The 25,259-nt window shown below is 33.3% G+C and overlaps 1 protein-coding gene and 1 non-coding gene across 2 annotated transcripts; one reads left to right on the top strand and one right to left on the bottom strand.

Annotated features, from left to right (window-relative positions):
- Window positions 1-1,673: 1,673 nt before the first annotated feature.
- TRNAS-AGA (transfer RNA serine (anticodon AGA)) lies at window positions 1,674-1,755 on the top strand. Its single transcript has one exon. It is a non-coding gene; the product is annotated as a tRNA-Ser (tRNA).
- Window positions 1,756-4,661: 2,906 nt separating this feature from the next.
- On the bottom strand, window positions 4,662-5,745 carry LOC141613003 (germin-like protein). The gene is made up of 2 exons (XM_074431746.1): window positions 5,543-5,745; window positions 4,662-5,290 (listed from the first exon to the last, which is right to left on the bottom strand). Exons 1-2 carry the CDS (start codon window positions 5,664-5,666, stop codon window positions 4,737-4,739), a joined length of 678 nt encoding a protein of 225 aa, XP_074287847.1. The 5' UTR covers window positions 5,667-5,745; the 3' UTR covers window positions 4,662-4,736.
- Between the last annotated feature and the right edge of the window lie 19,514 nt (window positions 5,746-25,259).

The following is a 25,259-nucleotide window of genomic DNA, read 5'->3' as shown; positions in this document are numbered from 1 at the left end:
GGCCCCTGAAATTGTTCGGAAGCGAAAATTTTCTTAGTTTTATATAAATCTTATTTTGCACATATCGTGAAACAAAACGTAAATTTTATTGTAAAGTCAATTTCGTAAAAAATTAAAACATTTAAATCCATATAAGAATATAAATTATTAGTTATTTAAATTCGTGAGCCAATTTAAAAGTCGTCTCCCAATTTTTTTGGGTATTTTTCAAGTGAAATTTTACTTATTAGAATTAATTTTAAATTGGGTTGAACTTTTAAGAAGTACAAAATGAGTATGATCATATGGAAATAAAAACTATTATGTGGGTCAAACTGTAAAAATGCGATCAAAATAAAAGATTGGAGAGGTGTAAGAATCGAACACGTGACTTAAGGATTGGGAGGCAAAATATAAACCACTGACGCACAATGCTTTCCATGTTCTATTATTGCGCTAGATTTACTTAACATTTAGATGTGTTTTTGGGCCAAAAATTTGGGGGCCCTATGCAGCCGCACGGACTGCACGGGCTGAAAGACGGGCCTGCATATATCATTCATAATTAACTTCTTATTGTTTTATATTCTCAATATAAAGATTGGTAGTGTGTATACTTCATTCACTGATTCAGTCATACGAAGTATTATTTTTTTATATAATTTAATTTTACTTTTTAAAAAAGATGATTTACGTGTCCTTTTCTTTTTTTAGAATTTATCATCGAGTTCATGATGGTAATAGGGAATCAATTATAGTTACAATCTCACTCAATTTTTTGAATAGTGTAACTAACAATGTTTGTAGGAGGGTCTTCGGAATTATAAGATTAGCATTGTTGATAGTGGCTTTCTCCTTTTTATCTTCTCCTACCTATTTTTCTCTTATACACCGTGCAAAAAAGACTAACAGTACACTAATTTGTCTTATCCTATCAAATACCAATGTTGTAAAAAAAAGGCTGCAAATCGACGATACTTAGCAAACTCGTTATGAAAATTATTAAACTTTTCTTTATCTTGATTCAAGAATAAGTTCGAAAAGCTTGTAAGGCTTTATGTCGAATCTCTTATAAAATCGTTTTTACATGTAAATCCAATAAATAAGTTATTGTGAGTAGTTACTTTAGGGATATGCTATTAAGTCAATTAACTTGTGATTTTGCATTAATACTTATAGTAAATTAGATTTTACTCCCTTTTAAAATCAACTTTTTTAAGATTACCTTTTAAAAAATTTTGCTAAAATTGTTCCCAAACACTAATTTAAGTGACTTATTTCGTCTATTTTTGAACTTATTCCATTTGTGGATTAGTCAATCTATACTTTAAAAGGTATAACTACGTAAATAAATGTAGGGGAGTTCAAAAATAGAGAAAATAAGTCGCTTAAATTGTGAGTTTTGAAGCAATTTTAGGAAAAAATGCAACTTAAGAGAATAATTTTAGCAAAAAAAAGTTTTTTTTTTTAAAGGGAGTAATTTTATAAATGTTGATTTCAAAAGAAAGTAAAATCTAATTTACTCTAATACTTATGCAAATCGCCTTATTTAAATGTGAGTGTTATGTCGAATGGGCAAAAAAGATCTATAGCAATATAGCATATGTTCAAACCCAAAATAAAAGATTGCAATATAGACAAATTACTGCCGGATTCAGATTGACATAAACAAAATACCAAATTAGAAAAACAAAGTGGACGTGCCGGAGTGGTTATCGGGCATGACTAGAAATCATGTGGGCTTTGCCCGCGCAGGTTCGAATCCTGCCGTCCACGTTTATACGCTTGTTTTCGTACTTCAAAAGCATTTTGCAAATTTCAACTATCACAGACTTCGTGGAGTCGTGGTATTCATTCAAATGTATTCTGGAGATCCATGATCACGATTTAATAATTTTTTAAAGCTTATTTATTTGTTGGACTTTTTGTATGTTTTCATTTCTTGATGACGGTTATAGTTTATAAGGCTGCATATTAGCTATATGCGTTCATTTTGTGACTTTGTCCATAACTACAATTATCGAGAAAAAGAATCATTACGGTTGAATATTATTGAATTGCATTGCATAATAATACATGAACGATGAGTACAATATATAGTAAAGCTAAGCTAGGGTTACAAGGATTGCTACGCAAGACACGTCTAATTACAAAGAGACAAGGAACGATATATTTCCTAAATTACAAATATATACGGAGCTAAATTATAGAAACAAATAATTGTTAAGATATTTTCATCTGTTAAGATATTTCCTTTACACGCTCCCGCAAGACGGTCGGTCGAAGAGTAAGACCGATCTTGGAGACTAAACGGATAAAACGAGCTCGAGGTAGCGGCTTGGTTAATGTATCAACTGGTCATTACCATTAAAATGCTGAACATGGATGGAACCCAATTGGACGGACAAAGTGTAAATCAAGTGCAAGTTGTTTCATACGGGTATCGGATTGGCGGAGTAATGAGGACGCATCAAGTTTGGCACAGAAAATTATGGGGACGGATGACCAAGTCGGTGATGCCAGATAGTCGGAGGTGTCGTGTTGATAGTGTAGGCAGTCGGAGAAGAAGGTGTCGAAACGTGATTAAGGTAACAGGAGAGGTACGAGTTTTCAAGGCGATTTTTCGAAAATAGAGCGTCTGTTTGCGATGGTCTTTGCTAAGGTCGTTGGAGGGTCAAACGGTAACGAATATCTGAGTTTTTGGACGTTTTGGAATCGTGAGACTACGAATTTTGTGAATATGGAAATAGTCGGGGTCATTGATAGTCCTAAGTGGTGCGAAAAACGGTCGAAAAGGCGGCTGGTCAGAACCTCTGTTTTTGTAAAAACAGGGGTCTGTTTCGAGGTGTTTTGCGTAGACCTGGCAAAAGTATACCGAACCCGAAAAACCGATCGAAAATACCTGAATCGACACCTGACCGTACACCCGAAAGGTATAACTGAACTTCACCCCGAAACCTGAATCGACCTGAATTGATTCGAAATCGAACCGAATTTGTAATATCCGAAATAGACCCAAGATCGAATGAACCTGAACTGTTTCAACCTGAATTGTTTTAATCCGAACCGATATATACCTGAACCGATTTCAACCCGTACATTGATGACAGAAACCCAACATTGAAACCCGAAATGACCCGAATGTACCTAGGGGTCACATTTAGGGTGTCTTTTTGTACTTGAGTGTCACCACTTTGACGTCAATGAATTAATATTATATCGTAGTTATGCAAAAAAACATTATTAATTACTTTTTTTAAAAAAATTATTCGTATTATATCCAATCTTTTGAATAAGGTCCCAATCCCTTGACATCCGATCCGATTATGACCTGACTCGAATCTCATCTGCTCTGATATTGACCCGACTCGAATCTTATTTGCACCGATATTGACCCAACCCGAACCTGAACCAACCCGAAATATCAACAACCGATTAAAAGTGAAAACTGAATCCAACTTGAATTGAACCGAACTGAAATCGAAAAAAAAAGATAAACCGAAATAACCCGATCCGAAAGAACCCGAACCGAAACTGATCTGATTGACCCGTTTGCCACCTCTAGTACTTTTGCGTAGGCTATGGCTCGGTTTCCTAGAGTTTAAGCTAGGTTTGTAGTCGAGAACGGGAGGTGTCGAACTGGGTTGTATCACAGTGGTCTAATGACGGTACCACGGTGGTTGTGAATGGTGATGATTGATGACGGGTCGGGTTTTTTTTTTTTTTTGGTGGAGATGCGAATTATGGTGTGTGTCGATGTTTATGTGTGTGATGCAGGAGAGACTCGTGGTGGCATGACTAAGGAGCAGCGGTGGCTGTCGTTTTTGAGTTCGAATGACGATGGTGGTACTGAGACGGTCGGTGTGATGGGTAAAAGTATTGGGCAATAGTGTATGCAAGGGTTTGTCGTTTATTAAACAGGATGCTTTGTGATGTAACTATTGTGTGTGGTTTTAGTAACGGAGTAGAGAAAGTCGGTTTCAGTAACGGTGTACGTTTGATGCAATTCGCGGGTGAAAGCAGCGGGAGTAGGTCGGGTTTTGGGTGGGTAGATTTTCGGAAATAGGATCTACTCCGAGGGATTTAACCTCTATCAAGAGCACGAGGCTCTGATACCATGATAGAATTATGAACGGTTGAATATTATTGAATTGCATTGCATAATAATACATGAACGATGAGTACAATATATATAGTAAAGCTAAGATAGGGTTACAAGGATTGCTACGCAAGACACGTCTAATTACAAAGAGACACGGAACGATATATTTCCTAAATTACAAATATATACGGAGCTAAATTATAGAAACAAATAATTGTTAAGATATTTCCATCTGTTAAGATATTTCCTTTACATATACTCCCTCTGTCCCGGTCATTTGTTGTCCTTTTCCATTTTGGGGTGTCTCAGTCATTTGTTGTCCTTTCTATTTTAAGAATGAACTTGATGAGTAATTTGATCATTCTCATCCAATTTGTTCCATTTGTCATTTAGTTATTGGCCCTATTCTCTTTCCTTGGTCTTTGTGCCAAAACCAAAGGACAACAATTGACCGGGACGGAGGGAGTACGTGTGTATGTAAATTCAAACACGTACTAAATAACTCCGTATTATATATCTCAATATTTCATACTCCGCACTTTGTATTTATTACACATTGAATTACTGTATATTTGAGTATTCTTATTTATTACAATATTAATCCAAACTTAGATAGTATGACTATAATGATAGTGTCTTGTAGTCGATTCTCAAATTATGCGCTCGTCCCAAAGTGAGACTGAAGGGACTTGACCACATTAGCATCCAACTGGAAGGCCTTGGCTAGAACATCGACCGAGATAGGTGGTTGTGGTCCAAACACCGCGTTGGCAATTGTCACAACACCAGGGTTTTGGCTGCTCAACCCAGCAATAGCCACAGCAGGGCAATTACCAACATTAAATTGGAAGTGAACGAGACCCTGTGGAAACACGAAAACATCTCCTTTGTTTAACACCTTAGTGAATAACTTGTTTCCGCCAGTTGCAAGGTTGGATGTGACAAACCCGACATAGAGGGTTCCTTCCAAGACCGTCAAGACCTCAGTGGCACGAGGGTGGGTGTGAGGTGGATTGAGTCCGTATGGTGCAAAGTCAATCCTAGCCAACGATATACCAAGGGTGTTGAGACCAGGTACTTGCATTGCTGTAACCATTGTCACATTGACTCCTAAGTTGTTAAGCTTCCCGGGTATGTCTAACCCTTTGAAGAAAAAATCGTCGGGCGTTGATTCCATTGGATTCTTGCAAAACATGCCATTCACAAACACTACAGAGAAACAAACTTTAGCCCGAAAATTGTTTCACTTACTAATAAGATAGGAGAAAATCTTAGCTAGGCAATGATACTATGTCACTCATCATAAAAAGTATTTTGCTAAGAATTTAATGGTTTAAGTTTCATGTTACCACGTATCCAAGTACTTTGTCGTTACGATGTGTTGGAATGTCAAAGATTGAAATAAACGACTCCAATAAAAAAACGAAGAGATTAACATGAAGATATTAAGAGAAGACATACGTGCTTGGTTAGGGTCTTTAACTCCGACGCAAAAATCTTGAAGTTGGGTTGGATCAGTAGCATAAGCCACAAAGGAAGTGAAGGCCATAAGTGCCAGAACAACAAAGGTGTTAAGATGTGCCATTCTTGGTGTTGTAAGTTTTGCAGTTATTGCTGTATTTAGCTTTGAAAGGAAGAAGTTATTGAGAAGTTTGGATAATAATTTGCATGGGTAAAATGACCTATTTATAGTTGATTATAGAAGTTAAAACTGTTGTTAATTTGAAGTGGTCATGACTCATGCACATATAGAATTGGCAAGGTCGTATGTTGTAACTTATTATTGACATGTTCAAACTTTGTAACCTAATTAACTTTATTTCGTTTTGTTTAAAATATTTGATATTGTATCCCCTTGGATTTTTACACGTTATATACCAATTTTTGATGATTTGATTCAATAAACCTTTTTGAATTTTGATGTGAGAATTAGTCCTTAATGATAGTTGGTAAAGCCTCGGGACTTTGGGCTAGTAATTTTGACAATTTTATTGACGACTGTGTCTCATTTTTTGGCAACATATGTTATTCTAAACTAGGTAGTACTAAGATAGATACGGACAAGCTATACTATTTGTTGGTGTTAAAAAAGAAATAGATAGATACGAACACGTGACTCGATATCCCATGATATTTAGTATACGGGATAAGTTATTTAAATTTAATAGAATATATATTTTATAGTCATAAACGTACTATTTTATTTCTGTAAAAATATTTGATATTAAATTTAAATAAAACTCATTCTCGTTTCCCACCCAAACTCATCATCTAATCAGTCTCTTCCGAGATCTCATTCCTCGTCTAAAGAACATCATCCACCCCCAATTCTACTCATTTTCCCACAATAAAACAACGCACACTATTCACCTTAAATTCATTTTTATCCCGTTTGAAAATGTGTCCAAATACCATGGACACATGCCCAAATAAATAAATAAAGTTAGACACGACTTTATAGGTGTCCGACACGTTTAGGCGTGTGTTCCACGATATATCGGATACGGGACGACTGATTAAAAGGAGTACTCGTGCTACCTAATCACATAATATGACCCAACAAACTTCACATCAATATTTGGACGGGCTATGAGTTCTATGGCGACACCGGGTGTTACCGACTCTCGGTAACACCCTAATAAAATAATATATTTAAAGAATTAATAAATAGTTCATTTTTATTTATCAATCAATTATGCAAAGGTTATAAACGGAAGTTTTGAATAAAAGTTGTTATTGTTGATTCAACCCAGACATACAGCCGTTTTCTTCTTCGCTATTTCCGATTCAAAGCATCACTTATTAGTAATCAATCATACAAATTTACTTGTATGATTGATTACTAAATTCAATCTTTATGATTTTGCATATAAATACAAAGCTTATTAGACCTGTAATTAATCCACCAGAACTCAATTCAATCTTGTTAATTTCATAGCAATGACGATCGATGATCTTACCGAAAAATTGTTGCGTTATGTTTTATGCTGGCTATTCTTTGCAAATGAACAACCAGAAGTACTTTTTTCTACATTAATAAGAGGAGCAATCCCATATGTTTACCCAGTTTGAATGCAACTATTTCCATGGGATATACTTTGTGCGTTGAATCATTGATTACTCGGTTATTAATGCGATTCTTGCAAATTAGCGTAAGTGTTTTACTTGCAAATGCATCGATTGATAATTATGTCCTACCGGAAATGAATTGTCTCATATTATCGTGCCCGTGTTTTTAGCGAACTTCATCTTAAAAGCAAGTTAAATTTCCATTTTTACCCTTTTCTAATGAATCTATTTTTCTAAATGGAAAAGTTGAAATAATAGATAAATTTTACCAAAATACCCACGGTGTTACTGACTTTAAGTGACACCCGGTGGAGCTATGTCATTTTCCTTCTATAAATGACGCTACCATGTAGGCTCGATAACTTGGACGTCAATTGGGATGTTAATAGTATGTCGGAAAATTGAGCTTAGGCTTTACGATCCCAAAATCTGGCTATACGTCGACGACAAACTAATAGCTATCCCCTATACTTTTATTTCCAAGAGACCATGGGATGAAAGGCTTTTACACATGAAATCTATACTTGTAGTTGATTTCTTTCTAAATACCCTTCTCATCCTAAACACTTCAATTTGTTAATTTTATTCATTAGTTTAATTTAATTTAGACGACTAACAAACTAAAAAAACTAATTAAAAATCAATATCCATTTAATTCGAAAAATATTTTAATAACTTTTATACGAATTACTAACAGCTAACATATGAATTACTAAAAATGAGTAACTATAGACAAGATCGCCGTTCAAATTATTTAAAAAACGTAGTTGCTTATTCATGAACGAGTTTTAGGGGGTGTTTGGTAAACAGTAGATTGCAAAAAAATTAGCATATTTAGGCCTTTTAGCATATTTGACCAATCAATATGCTACTTGGGGTGTTTGAAAAATAGCATATTGAAATATTAGATTGGAGTCGAATCTACTATTTTACAATATGCTGCTCCCCCTACCATATTCTAATAGTAGACAAGTTTGAATGCCCGTGCGTTGCAACGGAGTAATTAACTTATTTATAATGCAAAAAAAAAACGTTATAACGGTTTAATCTTTACATTCTATCAATAATGATTTGTTTACATATTATTAAAATATCTCTTTAAAAAAAAAGATTAATATATACGTGGGTTAACTCTTATTTATAATCATATAATCACCCTCACCTTATACTAATATTTCGATGTGGGACAATTCAACTATTTATAAATAATATATTCACCAAACTTGGATTATTTTTCTGATGTGGGACAATTCTACTATTTATACGTAGTATATATATTCATCAAACCTGCATTGTTTTTCAATGTGGGACAAATAACATACTCAGAATTACACCATCTTTTTTGCACTTAGTTCGACATCCAACCAGATCCCGAATACCGAATACGGACAATTGCTACTCATTATATCTAATAGTTATATTTAAATTTAATAATATGATCAAGTACTCTCCATTAATATTTGTACGTTGTTTTTCTTCAATTATTTTTATCATAATTGAGATACGGAAATTTTTCGTGGTGCCCCTTAATATTGTCAGATTTTCCATGTTACCCCTACTTTTAAGAATCTGCCTATGGTACCCTTGAGGTTCCATTTTTTTGCCCATGGTACCCCCTAATGTAAAGGTTGTTAAACGGACGTTAAGTTTGATGGCGTGGCAATAAAATAACAATTAAAAAGTAATAGCCCCTTTATTGTTTTATTGGTACGGATATCTCTCTCTTCTAAATGAAAATTTAATTAACTATATCATTATAATATTGGAAATTTCTCATGCTAACCTTAAATTTTGATAGATTGCACATGGTACCCCCAATTTTAAGTTTCTACAAATGGTACCTCTGTGTTCACCTTTTTCTTTCCCGGAATACCATTTGACAACTTCCGTCATAACAACATTACTCCTATGACTTGTGACGCCTTTTTCTTTTGTTATCTATTACACAAACACTTCATCATCTAATTCCTAAATCCATATTTTATTTATAAACTAATATTTAATACCTAAATAATAAAACACAAATAGCATGGCATGCTCAATTACTCATCTAGTTACTCATAGGAGTAACGGCGTTATGAAAAAGTAAACACAAGGGTATTATATGTAGAAACTTAAAATTAGGGGTAGTATGTGTAATCTACCAAAATTCAAGGGTACCATAAAAAATTTCCGTTATAATATTGACCATTTTATCGCTCTTTCTCCCACCTAAAAAAATATTACAACTTTAAAAATTTAACATTTAATTCAAGATTATGTTTAAAGTCTCTTGTATAATAAGTATACTTTGAGAGATTCAATATATTTGGGGTGATACCTAAGTTCCAAGGAAAAATCTTATTTATAATCATGGGATCACCCCACCTTATGATAATCTTCTGATCTGCGACAAATCAACTATTTATACGTAGTATATATTTATCACACCTACATTATTTTTCAATGTGAGACGAATAACATATTTAAAAGTACACCATATTTTTTGAACCTAATTCGACATCCAACCCGATTTAATAATAAGCAGATACTATATTATCTATTAATATTCATACGTTTGTTTTCTTTTTTTTTTATCATAATTAAAATATGTGCAAATGATATGAACCTATACTCTAATGATAGAATTTTTTTTAACATAATTCTAATTATATCATTTAAACGTAGTATATTTACCACACCTACATTATTTTTCAATGTGGGACATATAAAATCTATTGGTAGAAAATATAATGATATAAACGTTTAAGAGCTCTCCAAGACAATACTTAAGAGACTCAAAAGATTTTGGGTTGATGCCTAAGTTCCAAGGATGTCTCCTGTTTATAACCATAGAATCACCCACCTTATGCTATATTTCGATGTGGGAAAATTCTACTTTTTATATGTAGTATATTTGTCACACCTATATTATTTTTCAATGTGGGACATATAACATACTATGAAATACACCATCTTTAATATGTGTAAATTATATAAAATCTATATATTGGTTTGGTATTGTTTGATTTTCTTGTTCATGTTCTTAACTCTTTCCCGGGTAGTTCCCAACGATTTCCACTTTATTTTTTTATATCATATCGTTGATAATGATAGAAAATCTTAAGAGTTCTTTAAAGCAATATTTATGAGACTCAAAAAATTTTGGGTGGATACATAAGTTCCAAATATGCCTCCTATTTATAATCATAGGATCACATAACATTACACTAATTTTTCGATGTGGGACAATTCTACTATTTATATGTAGTACATTTACCACACCTATGTTATTTTCCAATGTGGGACAAAACATACTAAAAATTACACAATTTTACATACTAAGAAGTTTTAATATGTGCAAATAATATAAAATTTATACTCTAATGATAGCATTTTTTACCACGAAGCTAATTATATTATTTTAATAATTTTTTTAACGATACTTTTTTGCCAAGTGAAATGTAAAAGTTTGATATAAAAATTGGAAATATCACTTGAATATAATTTAGGAAATATATATATTATAACAATTAAAAGATTCTGCACTTTATTTTTTACATCAAAAATTATTATTTATGATACTTCCCTAAATTAATTTTTGATGATGTGGACGCTCTCAGATCGCTCGAAAAAACTCTCTTTTTTATATATATATATATATATATATATATATATATATATATATATATATATATATATATATATATATATATATATATAGAGGCGGGATCTCGTGAGTTTGATTCTTATGGTGAGTTGTGAGTTTTAAAATCTGGACCATTAAATAGAGTGAAATCAGCGGCTGAGATCAAATAAAAAAAAAATTAAACAAAACACAGTCGTCCTTTTTTTTCCCTCGACGTCTCATATCAACATAAAAAACAAATTACAAACCACAACCTCCAGCTAAAAATTCCTATCATACAAACCCTAAAATTTGGGAGAAAATATTGTAGCAGCAATAATTTCTTGTCAATTTCAACAATTAACAATCAGTTTCTCAATTTCTATTCGCTTTCACTAATTATTGATCAACTACTCATGAGTTGAAGTCGGTCGTTGGTCGGAGTTAAGGATAGTGGATCGGAGAGTCAGATCGGAGGCGAGTCGTCGAGTCTATCGGACTGTGTCGAGGCCGTCGTTGCCGAAGCATTCGAGCTATTTTGGCTATTTAGTATTTTCAACTGCTTTTGGTTCTCATTTCTACAATTCTACAGAGATGGGATTTCAATTCTGGTCAGATGAGGGGCAGAATTGATAAAAGCCGATATGATTGTCCGAAAAGCTGACGAGCTTTGTTGATATCAGCTTATGATTGCTTCTGGAGTTAATAGCCAAGAAGGCAAACCCGTTTCGAGCAAAGTTAATAGCCTTAGATCTGATGTGATTATTCCTTTGAAAGTAAATGGAAGATCTCTATTGTCATAATAGAATTTGAGTAGAGTATGCTTATATTGCATAGATTCAATGTCGGTATCATGGTCTTTGTTTGATTGCATTGTGTTCATTCGGTCTTCTAGATGCGATTCTTACAGTATGTGTCATTGCCAGGATGGATGCACTCTTTGAGATCAAAGTAATTGTCGCGCGGCATAACATTGGTTTGCTTTCTGTCATCTATCACATCTTTGAAAGACACCCTTACTTTACGAGGTGAATGTGAAGGAACTTTGTGGTCCAAGAACATAAGGCATTCCCACAGTGACCTCGCCTCTGAAGGCGTTCCTGAAAACCATGATAGGACGCAATTACAGGCTTGATCAATGCTGTGGAAATCCCACTTCTTCATAGATTTTACTTCAAAAGCCATTGATGTATCAGTCTGTCAACAAACAAAAGATTGTTTAGCGTGGCGAAGCAGGATAAAAGAATATAATCTATTACGGGGTTGCGAGGCATTAATATAGATATTGCGGGAGTTAGAACAGAAAAAAGCTACCTGAAGCTCATTGTAGTAGTTTATGCCACGTACGTCCTTCCAGCAAACTTCAAACACTATAAAGCCATGTAAAGCAACATGCAAATCCACCAAAGAGAACAAAGCCGTTGATCTCCAAGTACAGGAATTGACAACAGATACCCATCTATGCAATTTCTTCCTCTCAGCACTTGAAGATATCGAGTTATCTTTATAGCGTGCACTCACACGCCTTACTAGAGCTTTAGTGTTTTTGAGCTTTAGTGTTTTTGATTTTCCTTCTCATGTGATTTTTGTTGAACGGCTCCTTTCTGGACCAAAAGCACAAAAAAAGAATGGGGGAGATAGGAGGAGGTGAAGGAATAGACGGAGTACAAATGACATGGAACGCATGGCCACAAAGAAAGGTAGAAGCCTCTAAATGTGTAATCCCAATCGCTGCATCAATCTCCCCTATTCGACCACACCCTGACATACCCACGCTCCCTTATGCGCCACTCCGATGCAAAACCTGCGTTGCTGCGTTAAACCCATTCAGCCGCGTGGACTACACCGCCAAGATATGGATCTGCCCCTTGTGTTCTAGCATGGATTAAATGTCACTTGATATAATTAATATTAAATTAATGCTATGTGAATAGGTGCAAACTCAATTTGTTTGGTTCTATGTTGTTTCGGACAGAATTAGTGCAAATTTTGGGTAGAGCGGGTATGGTTAATTCAAGAATTGGTGCAAATTTTCGGTTTCGGTGACTCAAAGAGTATATATGTTGTAACAATTTAGAATAATAGTAGAATAACACCACAATAATAATGGAGTAACAACACGTATAGGGAAAAACAGGTAACAAAATGAGAATTTTTTTAAGAAAATAACAATAACACAACAATAATAGCAGAATAACAGCATAATAACACTGAAATAACAACACGTAAAGAAAAAAAAAAGTAACAAAATAAGATTTTTTTAAAAAAAAAATAACAATAATACTACAATAATAGCAGAATAACAGCACAATAACACTGAAGTAACAACGCGTAAAGAAAAAAAAAAAGATAACAAAATGAGATTTTTTTTTAAAAAAATAACAATAACACTACAATAATAGCAGAATCACAATAACACCAGAATAACAGCACAATAACATGTGGTAAAAAAAGAGTAAAAAAATCAAAGTAGAAAAAAAAATCAAAGTGACAGCGGAATAACATCACAATAACAGCAGAATAACAATAGAATAAAAGCACAATAACACGTGGTAAAAAAAAAGGAAAAAAAATCGAAGTCGTAAGAAAAAACAAAGTGGCACCGGAATAACATCACAATAACACCAGAATAACAGCACAATAACATGCAGTAAAAAAAAGAGTAAAAAAATCAAAGTAGTAAAAAAAATCAAAGTAGTAAAAAAATCGAAGTGACACCGAAATAACAGCAGAATAACGGTAGAATAACAGCACAATAACACGGAATAAAAAAAAAAAGGAAAAACAAATCAAAGTCGTAAAAAAAATCAAAGTAGCACCGGAATAACATCACAATAACACCAGAATAACAGCATAATAACATGCGGTAAAAATAAGAGTAAAAAATTAAAGTAGTAAAAAAATCAAAATAGTAAAAAAATCAAAGTGACACCGGAATAACATCACAATAACAGTAGAATAACAGTAGAATAACAGCACAATAACACGTGGTAAAAAAAAAAGAAAAAAAATCAAAGTCGTAAAAAAAATCAAAGTGACAGCAGAATAACATCACAATAACAGCGGAATAACAATAACAGTACAATAACATGTGGTAAAAAAAAGAGAAAAAATCAAAGTCGTAGAAAAAATCAAAGTAAAAAAAAGCATAATAACACTAGGTAAAAAAAATAAGGGTAAAAAAATTTCAAGTAAAAAAAATCTGGTACAAAAAGAAAAAGAAAAAAAGGTAACATAATGAGAAAACTAGAGAAAAACATAAGAGAAAAAAATCAAAGTTGTAAAAAAAAAAGCATAATAACATAAGACAAAAAAAAATAAGAGTAAAAAAAATTTCAAGTAAAAAAAAAAATCTGGTTCAAAAAGAAAAGGAAAAAAAAAGGTAACATAATGAGAAAATTAGAGAAAAACATAAGAGAAAAAAAATCAAAGTTGTAAAAAAAAGCATAATAACACGAGGTAAAAAAAAGGAGATAAAAAAATTAAAGTAAAAAAAAAGTAGCACTAGAAAAAAAAAGAAAATAAGTAAATGACAGAGGTTTTATATGACATGTAAGATTAGATCTTGGCCATTCATCTCTAATATAATCTAGTGGTTGAGATTTCATCAAAACACAAACTCACAACTCACCATAAAAAACCAAACTCACAAGATCCTATCTCTCTCTCTCTCTCTCTCTCTCTCTCTCTCTCTCTCTCTCTCTCTCTCTCTCTCTCTCTCTCTCTCTCTCTCTCTCTCTCTCTCTCTCTCTCTCTCTCTCTATATATATATATATATATATATATATATATATATATATATATATATATATATATATAGAGAGAGAGAGAGATTGGATTTGGTGAGTTTGTTCTTATGGTGAGTTGTGAGTTGGGGAAATCTCAACCATTAGATTACATTAGAGATGAATGGCCAAGATCTGATTTTACATGTCATATAAAACACTGTCATTTACGTTTTTTTTTTCTAATGTTACGTTTGTTTTTTTTTTTTTTTTTTTTTTACTTTTTTTTTTCTATTTTTTGCCTCGTGTTATTATGCTATTATTGTGTTTTTTTTACAACTAGATTTTTTTTTTCTCTTATGTTTTTTTCTAATTTTCTCATTATGTTACCTTTTTTTCGTTTTCTTTTTGTACTAGATTTTTTTTACTTGAATTTTTTTTTACTCTTTTTTTTTTACCTCGTGTTATTATGTTGTTATTGTGTTTTTTGTTACTTTGATTTTTTAATGACTTAGATTTTTTTTACCACATGTTATTGTTATTCCGCTGTTATTCTACTGTTACTTTGATTTTTTTTACGACTTTGACTTTTTTTCTTTTTTTTTACCACGTATTATTGTGCTGTTATTCTACTGTTATTGTGCTTTTTTTTTTTAACTTTGATTTTTTTTTCCTCTTTTTTTACCACATGTTATTGTGCTGTTATTCTACTGTTATTCTACTGTTATTGTGCTTTTTTTTTTACTTTGCATTTTTTTCCTATTTTTTACCACATGTTATTGTGCTGTTATTATACTGTTATTCTACTGTTATTGTGCTTTTTTTTTACTTTGATTTTTTTTCCTATTTTTTTACCACATGTTATTGTGCTGTTATTGTACTGTTATTATTATTCCATTGTTATTGTGATGTTATTCTGCTGTCACTTTGATTTTTTTTACGACTATGATTTTTTTTTCTTTTTTTTACCACGTGTTATTGTGCTGTTATTTTACTGTTATTCTGGTGTTATTGTGATATTATTCCGGTGTCACTTTAATTTTTTTTTACTTTTTTTTACCCGTGTTACTGTGCTGTTATTGTAGTAACATAAGTTGCATGACTGAGTTTTTTTTACCACATGTTATTGTGCTGTTATTCCGGTATTACTGTAATGTTATTCCGGTGTCACTTGTGATTTTAAGAGGCAAACAATTGTCTTTCTTAAAAGCTCCTCTGAGCCTACACAGGAGCTTAAATAGGTCCATAACGGTAGTCATAAAATAACTCCTCCTGGGCTTCAATACGATCCTTGGCAAAATTGCCACCCCGGTTATCTCCAGCTCCGAGCATTACTTGGGACATATAATACCATGTTGTTCCACAAGCAGAATTAGATTGGTTTGAATTCACAGGAAGTTGTTAAAAATACCTTGCAGTAGCAGTTCGGGTTAGAGGAGTAATGTAAAGGTGTTTAACTCTGAAAATTAAGTCAGAAGCAAACATGAAATCACAAGTGCTGCAAAAAGTCTCAAGGAATACCACGAGGTAACACTGGTCACTGCAAGGCCTCCTGTCATCGGATTCTGTCCCACCTAAAGCATCTCACTCTGCCAATTATCAGAAGTTTTATTGTCAACTGTAAAAAAATCTAAACGAGTAAAGGCTGACCACTGCCGTAACTACAATAAGTCGATCACACATGAAAGGAAAGAGTGAAAAAACTAAAGAGAACTTACAGGATAGACAAGAGTGTGAGAGAACATCCATGCAGAGCCGCAGAGGACAGTCAAAACCTGATGAAATATTCAAGTTCTCAAAAAAAAAAAGCAAATAAGAGGATCATCTGATTATAACCAAAGAAAAAAAGACTAAAAGCCATAGCAGGTTTCGCCGCCTCACCATCCACACCACCGACATTCTCTAGCACCGACGTCCTAACCACCGCCACGTCATTGATATTCGACGGCGATTTCTTCAATGTCGGAAACGAGATCAATCCGTCGAAATTTGATTCTGATCAGACAGTTGAGATTAATCCATAATCTTCATTAACCGACTCTCTTTATACTTCGTTGGAACTCTCGTCGGCGCATCAACTCCGGCAACATTGTTACCGTTATTTTCACCGCCGTCAATGTAATCGGCGTCAGGCGACATGTCGAAGAGCGGAGTCCACCATTTGCCATTGACGGTGGTTCTGATGGCGAATTTGCGACGGTTGATGTCAGAATGTTTGGTGTCGACGGCGGTGGACGTGGTGGTGAGTGAGGTGAGTGGGAGGAGATTGGAAGCCATTGATGAAGGTTTGAAAACAGAGAAAAAAATTGATTTGGGATTTTTTGTGTTTTTTAGGGTAGTGAAAACTGAATTGTGAATTGTGATGCGTGTGTTTTTGTTTTGTTTTAAACTATCAAGATATCTAAATCTCAGCCCTTTATTTTTGTTTATCTAGTGGCTGAGATTTCCCAAACTCACAACTCACCGTAAGAACCAAACTCACGAGATCCCGCCTCTATATATATATATATATATATATATATATATATATATATATATATATATAGAGAGAGAGAGAGAGAGAGAGAGAGAGAGTGAGCATCCGGTGAGTCCAGCTTCTTAGATGAGTCCGTCCCGTGAATAAGGACCATTAGATCAACAAGATCCAAGGGCTCTCGTTCAGCCACATCGCCCCAAATATTAAGCGCGTCTAATAAAAGCTACAAACTGATTGTTATGTGTCATTATAATCAGATCTTTTTCTCTCTCTACAAACCCCTCATCTCTCTCTAGTCAGTTAAAACATTAATTCTTCAACAAGAAAAAAACAACGCGCATCAATTATTTTGACAGTAGATATTCAAAGTTTCTTCAATCGCTATTCTTTTCAAAAAAATCTTCCCTAATCTAGTTAATTTTCTATAAAATCGAGCATAGATCTACAAAAAATTAATCAAGATCTTCAAAAACATTCAGAAAACAACCGTTTCTCATCTAATGAAGAGGTATAGATCGCTCTCTAATTCGTTATTTCTTATAAAAAATTGTCGCGATTTATATGTTGCTGCATGTTGTTGTTGTTGTTGTTGTTGATGATTATATTAATTGATTTAGGGCTAATGTTTTGTTCGAACTGAGTAATTGATTTTTGGCAAAATATTAGGTTTAGTTTGCATCCTGGTGTTGTTGATCTTGAATTATATAACTAAATTGTCAATTAATTGTATGTTTTCCTTTTCGATTTCAGAAATTGAGAAATTAATTCTCGTTTTTGTTTTCGTAGCTATTAAATTTTGTGTTATTTCATATATATTCTACTTTTCGCCTAAAAATTAGGGTTAATAATTTGTAGAAACTGAGTAATTAATGTTCGTTTTTGTTTTGCATAGTATTGATTCTATGTATTCATAGTGTTTGTTAAAAAGTTAGAGTCGTGATGAAAGTGTGAAATTCATAATTGGATTTGTTTTCATGAAAATTGGGGAAAAATTGTGACGATTAAATTAACTTTCGTAAAATACTCGACATCTTTTATTTGTAACATTATTATTGTAACACAAAAAACTATTATTGTAACATTGTTATTGTAACATGTAAAACTATTATGTAACATTGTTATTCTTGTTACATTAGTATTGCATGCTATAATGTAGTTATTATTGAGGAATCGTCAGTTACTGTTGAACTGAATTTGAAATATTATTACAACATTTTATATTTGATATTGTGTGATTTAACCCAATTAATTAAATTTGTTCGTATAACATTGTTATTAACTCACAAGAGATGTTGATCATTAATCATGGACCATCAGTTGTCACATATATTTTAATTATTAATGCTACAATGTTTTGTTATCTAGTTACCTTAAGATTCTATTGTTATTATGCTACATCTTTATTTAAGTAATATTGATCCACATTAGACTATATGGCCTGTTTGAAAAAATTAGGTTCTTGATTTGTTGAAACCGAGTAACTCGAGGATTAAATTAGCTTTAGTAAAATACTCGACACCGAATTCTATCGTAATATCGTTAAGTAACATTATTACTACATGATAGAACCGAACTTGATATATTTGTTACAACATCGTATATTTGATGTTGTGTAGTTTTTCCAATTAAATTTGATGGTTTTAACATTTTCAAAAACTCACAAATGATTATCTTTGTAAAATTATTCTTGTAAATTATAACCAATGATTGACCAATGCCTTTCGCATATGTTTTAGTTAGTAATGGCTGAATGTTTTGTCTTGAATGTTAGAATATTTGAAGAAGAAGGTTTGGGAAATCAAGTAAGACAAAAAAGGCGCGCAAGGAGATAGTACATACAAAAAGAAGGAGACACGCCTAATCAGTCATGAAGATAGGCGTGAAGAAGGCAAAGCGTTATTGAAGTTGAAATGCTACTTGAGATCGTTAATAACATTGTAGTCGATTTTGATGTGTGAATATGATGTATACATCTTGTAAACATTTCACATTGCTCTTTGTGTGGTATTACAAATCATTTTAGCATATGACTGGTCCGCATTCACTTGATTTTTATTGTTGAAATAATTAAAGTTGGAACTTTTAACATTGTTTTCGTGCTACTTTGATGAATCAATGTTGTTCTGATAACATCATTACAAAGTATCATTGTTACTTTTTGAGTAATGACGTTACGATAATACCGTTACTTTAAAATTAAAAACGAAATAATTCCTACCTTTACATTTTAGAACTACTTTATACACCGTCTTATATTGTAAACAAACTAAATTAATACTGTAACATGGTTGCCAGGTTATTTTAATGAATCACTTGTTATAGTAACATTGTTACATTAATATTTATCCGCCTTTGATAAATCAATTAATGAAACGATGATGTTACAAATAACTTTATATTACAAAGATAATAATCGTATTAATCGATGAATGATGATGTTACAGTAACACTATTACTATAACGCGAAAGAACAAGGATTGGTTGTATCAAAAATATGAGGAACGCATACAATAAACAACATTAGACTATATGGTCTGTTTGAAAAGTTGACAATACATTCTTAAAATAACTAAATAGGCTATATGGGATTCGAACCCATACCTTTGTACAAGCTTTGCACATTGCTCTCCCATTTGAGCTAATAGCCTTTAAACTAACGACTCAAACTTTCAAATGAAATGAATAACAATAAAGGTATCCTCTTCCTACAAGCTTAAACTTTACAATGATATAATAATACTCATTATTCATACGGAGTTAAACTCTTTTTCATATGGCGTAGATGCAAAGATTGAACCGACAAAACATACATCTCTAATGTTTGTCGATAATAAATGATAACATTATAATGAAACAATTTCATCAAAAGAAGTTGTTAAATTAACATAATACAATTATAAAGATATTAGAATACAGTTTCCCTATTACTGTAATAGTGTTACAGTAACACTGTTACAGTAACGTTGTTACTGTAAGAGTGTTACAGTAAGGTTGTTACATTAACCATGTTACAGTAACGCTATGTGTCGAGTATTTTGCGAACGCTAATTCAATCGTAACAATTAATTACCCCAATTTTCATGAAATAAAGTCCAGGTATGAATTTCACAATATCATAACCCTAATTTTTTGTCAAACACTAAGAACACATATAATACACAGTAGATAATAACAAACAAGTCAATCTGATCTGTACTGCTTAATGCGAATAAGAGACAAAATTACAGTGCAAAAAAAGATCACAAAGGAATCGCATAATAATGCAATTAATTAACATCACACGACTAATAAACTGGAAGATGCGACTACAAATTGCAAGATCTGAAATCAATTGAAGATATTAACATCGCAGGACTAATAAACATAAAATCGTCAAACGAAAAAAAAAATCTCAAAAGTAAAGGAGTAATGAATTACATACCTGATTACATATAATTAATTGAATTCAATTGATTCAATTGAGCGCGTTCATTAAATTCGCGAGCAATTCGTGTAATATCATTGAAGGTTTCTAGCAAAATCGATTGTGAATGTTAGATTGAATTTGCGATTGTTGATTTGCTGATGAAATTATGCGAAATCGTAAAAAGAGGAAAAAGGTGAGATAGAAGAGATCTGGTTTAGAGAGAGAAACTGATTGTGAATTATGAGGAGGGGAAGCGTATAATTAGGTTTATATAGGTAGGTTATGATTTGTGAGGATTAATCCCAGCCGCTGATTTGTGTTAGATCTAATGGTTGAGATTAAAATGCTAGACTCACCTAAGATACCTAGACTCACTTGACGCAATTTCTATATATATATATATATATATATATATATATATATATAGAGGCCGGATCCGGTGAGGCACCTCATTATGGCGAGGCGGCCGGCCTCACCAAATTCCTTCATTAAACTTGGGGCGGACTGAATGTGGACTGATATTAAACGGGCTCATCCAATGTGGGCTGTCAATTCTCTAAACTTTTCTACGCTTTCTTCATCAATGATTCCAAACCCAAACTCCATAAAATCAACGATTCATCAATTGCAGGTTATTTTTGTGAACACAATTCTCATCAACTTTTCTACGCTTTCTAATGTTCATAGATTCCAATTGATGAATTGCGTGAGGGTTGTGAAGCAATTAATATCGTGATTCCAATTGCAGCGATTTCCGATCAACAAGCAATAATATCGTGATTTGATCAATTTCAGAAGACTTTATTCGATTAATTTGAAGGTAATTTCATCAAAATAACATACAACAACGTGATTTCAGCAATTTCAGAAGAAGATTTCGAATAATTTCGAGGTAATTTCATAATTTTGATCAAAATTGAGCTCGATTAATTTGTGTTGGATTGCGCGAAGAAAAACACCGCGGCGAGGCGAGGCGAAAGGGTCCGGAACAAGCGCTAGAGGAAGACGTCTTGTTAAATTGCGCGAAGAAAAACACCGCCGTCAACATGACCGCCTTCATAATTACCCCTCTTGGGCGAAGAAAATAGTTTATTGATTTATACTAGATGATGTTTGAGGGAATTTTAGTTAGGCTGGGAGATAAATAAGGATGTCCCGACTTCCCGATATAGAACGAAGTACGATAATGATGAAAATTTCATAGAATGAGATTCACTACATGTTTTGATAGGTACCTTGATCCTGGAATATCTGAGAATAGTTTACCTTTTTGAGTTTCCTTGCTTTTCTCTTGTTTGGTGGAGTACTACTTTGAAGTGGTTCTTCAATGCCTTTCATTTTCAATTTGTATGTGCATATTTAGTTACTTTCTTTGAGGTATATGGGTCGGGTTTCTTTATCCTCTTACTTTAATAATCGGAAATTTTTCTTTGCTGCTTTTGGTCAGTAGGTCACTTACCCCGTGATTTTTCCAAGCAAAGAGATATGCGCATCCTGTATTGTTGCCCACGTCTGCTTCTTTATTTCGGTTTCCTTTTGAATCTTGTTTCTTAACTTTATTCTATCAATCAAGGGGAACAAAGGGAGTGTTGTTTAAGTAAGAAAGTAATGTAGGATATGTAGACATTAACATTGTTTGGCACAGCAAGGAAAATAACGCTTTGAGTGACACAGCTAAATATGAAAGCTACTAAAAAAGCTCTTTTAAAACTGAAGATTAATGTACTCTTTGTTCAATATGATTTCATCTTTGACGACCCATGAAAGAACCTTATTTCTTGTTGTTTAAGCTTTAGAAGGCAATGAGCAGAAGAAGAAACAAAAGAAGAATGATTCTGAGCCTTCAAGGGTCTCTCCTTCAACGAGAAAAGTAGTAAACAATTACTCCAGATAACCTTATTTCTTGTTGTTTAAGCTTCGGAAGGCAATGAAAGAACCTTATTTCTTGTTCATTGCATGTCTTTGGGAGTTTGGGTTTTGACAGGGCTCATCATCAGGTTTTTGAGTAGTAAACAATTACACACAAGTAGGCAAGTACTGTATCTTCCTCTTTTCGTTCCTTGTCCCTTGTCCAATACTTTCTCCGTCTCCGTCATTTGTTTACCTTTGTATTTGTATGATTATGCAGAGTGTTGGAAGATGCGTGTAAGAATGATGCTGAGTTAAGGGCTGTCCTTGGTGATAGTATTGGTGATCCTGAACTCATGCGCCAAAGGGTATTTTTTTTTTATATTTTAATTCTCATTTAAGACGGGCACTATCCGTCTTAAGCAGACTCACTGTTTAATTTTATCCGTCTTGGTGTATTTGTTTTATTCATTCATCTGTTGGTTTGAAATCGTACTTGTGAACTACTCCCGCCGTCCCAATCGTTTGTTTATCTTTAATTAAAATATCCCTCACAAAGAATAATAAAAGTAAAACAAATGACTGAGACGGAGGGAGTATCTTTCTGGTACAGGCAGGCGTGTTTCTTGTTTAAATAACAATGAAGGAGGTTCGATTCAATAAGGGTAGTTCAATTCAGTTTAGTTCCAATCAGTGCAATTGAGTGTAGCAAAGCTTCATTTACTGTTCAAGTTTATATCAGTTGTTATTCTTTCGTTGTTTGATTCACTCGATACACTCGCATTTTATTCCGACTCTGCGCAACTTTGTTGAATAGTCTTTGGTTGAGCTTCAAGAATTCTAGTTTAGTAAAATTGTGAAGTATCACTTTTCAATTTAAGTCTATAAGGTTAAACGCGCTAGTAGTGGACGTATTATTCTTTGCCTACGGTTGGTAGCATCACTTTTCAACTTAAGCTAGTGTTATGGTTAGGCTCGGGGACTGCTTGGCCATTCAGGTTTCAGGGTTAGTCTCACGTGAATTTAAATACTCGCTGAAATCACCTATTTTGCTCTTGTTCTTATTTTGTGAATCATAGAGTCTGTTTTGTGAATCTTAGACCTTAGTTTTGTTAAATTAAAAGCTAATATTGTGAAACTTAGGTCATAAATTGGTTGAAATCACCTATTTTGCTCTTGTTCTTATTTTGTGAATCCTAGAGCCTGTTTTGTGAATCTTAGACCTTGTTTTGTGAATCTTAGAGCTTATATTGTGAAACTAAAAGGTAATATTGGGAAACGTGGTCATAAATGGTTGAAATTATCTATTTTGCTCTTGTTCTTATTTTGTGAAGCCTAGACCTTGTTTTGTGAATCTTAGAGCTTATATTGTGAAACTAAACGACAATATTGTGAAACTTGGTCATAAATTGGTTGAAATCACCTATTTTGCTCTTGTTCTTATTTTGTGAATCCTAAAGCCTGTTTTGTGAATCTTAGACCTTATTTTGTGAATCTTAGAGCTTATATTATGAAACTAGAAGGTAATATTGTGAAACGTGGTCATAAATTGGTTGAAATCACCTATTTTGCTCTTGTTCTTATTTTGTGAATCCTAGAGCCTGTTTTGTGAATCTTAGACCTTGTTTTGTTAAATTAGAAGGTAATATTGTGAAACTTGGTCATAAATTGGTTGAAATCACCTATTTTACTCTTGTTCTTATTTTGTGAATCCTAGAGCCTGTTTTGTGAATCTTAGACCTTGTTTTGTGAAACTAGAAGGTAATATTGTGAAACGTGGTCATAAATTGGTTGAAATCACCTATTTTGCTCTTGTTCTTATTTTGTGAATCCTAGAGCCTGTTTTGTGAATCTTAGACCTTGTTTTGTGAATCTTAGAGCTTATATTGTGAAACTAAAACGTAATATTGGGAAACGTGGTCATAAATGATTGAAATTATCTATTTTGCTCTTGTTCTTATTTTGTGAAGTCTAGACCTTGTTTTGTGAATCTTAAAGCTTATATTGTGAAACTAAACGACAATATTGTGAAACTTGGTCATAAATTGGTTGAAATCACCTATTTTGCTCTTGTTCTTATTTTGTGAATCCTAGAGCCTGTTTTGTGAATCTTAGACCTTGTTTTGTGAATCTTAGAGCTTATATTGTGAAACTAAAAAGTAATATTGGGAAACGTGGTCATAAATGGTTGAAATTATCTATTTTGCTCTTATTCTTATTTTGTGAATCCTAGAGCCTGTTTTGTGAATCTTAGCGCTTATATTGTGAATGTTAGAAGACAATGTTGTGAAACTTGTCATAAATGGTCGAAATCACCTATTTTCCTCCTTTTCTTATTTTGTGAATCTTATGTCCTATTTTGTGAATCCTAAAGCTTGTTTTGTGAAACTAGAAGACAATATTTTGAAACTTGGTTATAAATGATCAAAATCACCTATTTTTCTCCTTGTCTTATTTTGTGAATCTTATACCTTATTTTGTGAATCCTAGAGCTTGTTTTGTGAAACTAAAAGGCAATATTGTGAAATTGGGTCATAAAATGGTCAAAATCACCTATTTTGCTCTTTTTCTTATTTTGTGAATCTAGACTTTATGTTGTGAATCTTATACCTTATTTTGTGAATCTAGACCCATATTTTGCTCTTTTTCTTATTTTTGTAATTTCGTTGTTTTTTGTGCTTTGTTTTAATGGTTTCGAGTTTGACGATCCATGTTTTTTAGAGCATTGCGGATCCGGAGGAGTTGACTCGGGTCCATGCTGAGTTAGATGAGTCGAGGGCGACGATCCATGGACAGGAGCTTGGAATCATCAATCGTGACCAGAAGTTGCTGCGTTGAGAGGAGGAGCTGCGATGTCGAGAGGCTGAGATCGTCTCGCTTAGGGCCCAACTAGCTACAACGGAGGCTTCTCGTGTCACGACAGTGCCAGAGATCGTGATGGAGGACGAGACGCTAGAGAGCTCTCCAGAGAGGTGGCCAGAGTGCGAGATCGTGTTTGCTTTAGTCGCGACTTCTGGTGAGACTGAGACTGGCCCGCCAGGGGGTGC

Source organism: Silene latifolia, chromosome 11, assembly GCF_048544455.1.
Source record: "Silene latifolia isolate original U9 population chromosome 11, ASM4854445v1, whole genome shotgun sequence".
NCBI classification, from domain to species: domain Eukaryota; kingdom Viridiplantae; phylum Streptophyta; class Magnoliopsida; order Caryophyllales; family Caryophyllaceae; genus Silene; species Silene latifolia.
The sequence above is the reverse complement of the archived record's forward strand: the minus strand, read 5'-3'. Positions and strand labels throughout refer to the sequence as shown.

What these genes read in the sequence shown, in the direction of transcription:
- LOC141613003 (XM_074431746.1), bottom strand. Translation starts at nt 5,666, where the DNA reads ATGGCACATCTTAACACCTTTGTTGTTCTGGCACTTATGGCCTTCACT. An exon ending in TAAAGACCCTAACCAAGCAC is followed by an intron (nt 5,291 to 5,542) that starts GTATGTCTTCTC and finishes GTTTCTCTGTAG; the next exon opens with TGTTTGTGAATGGCATGTTT.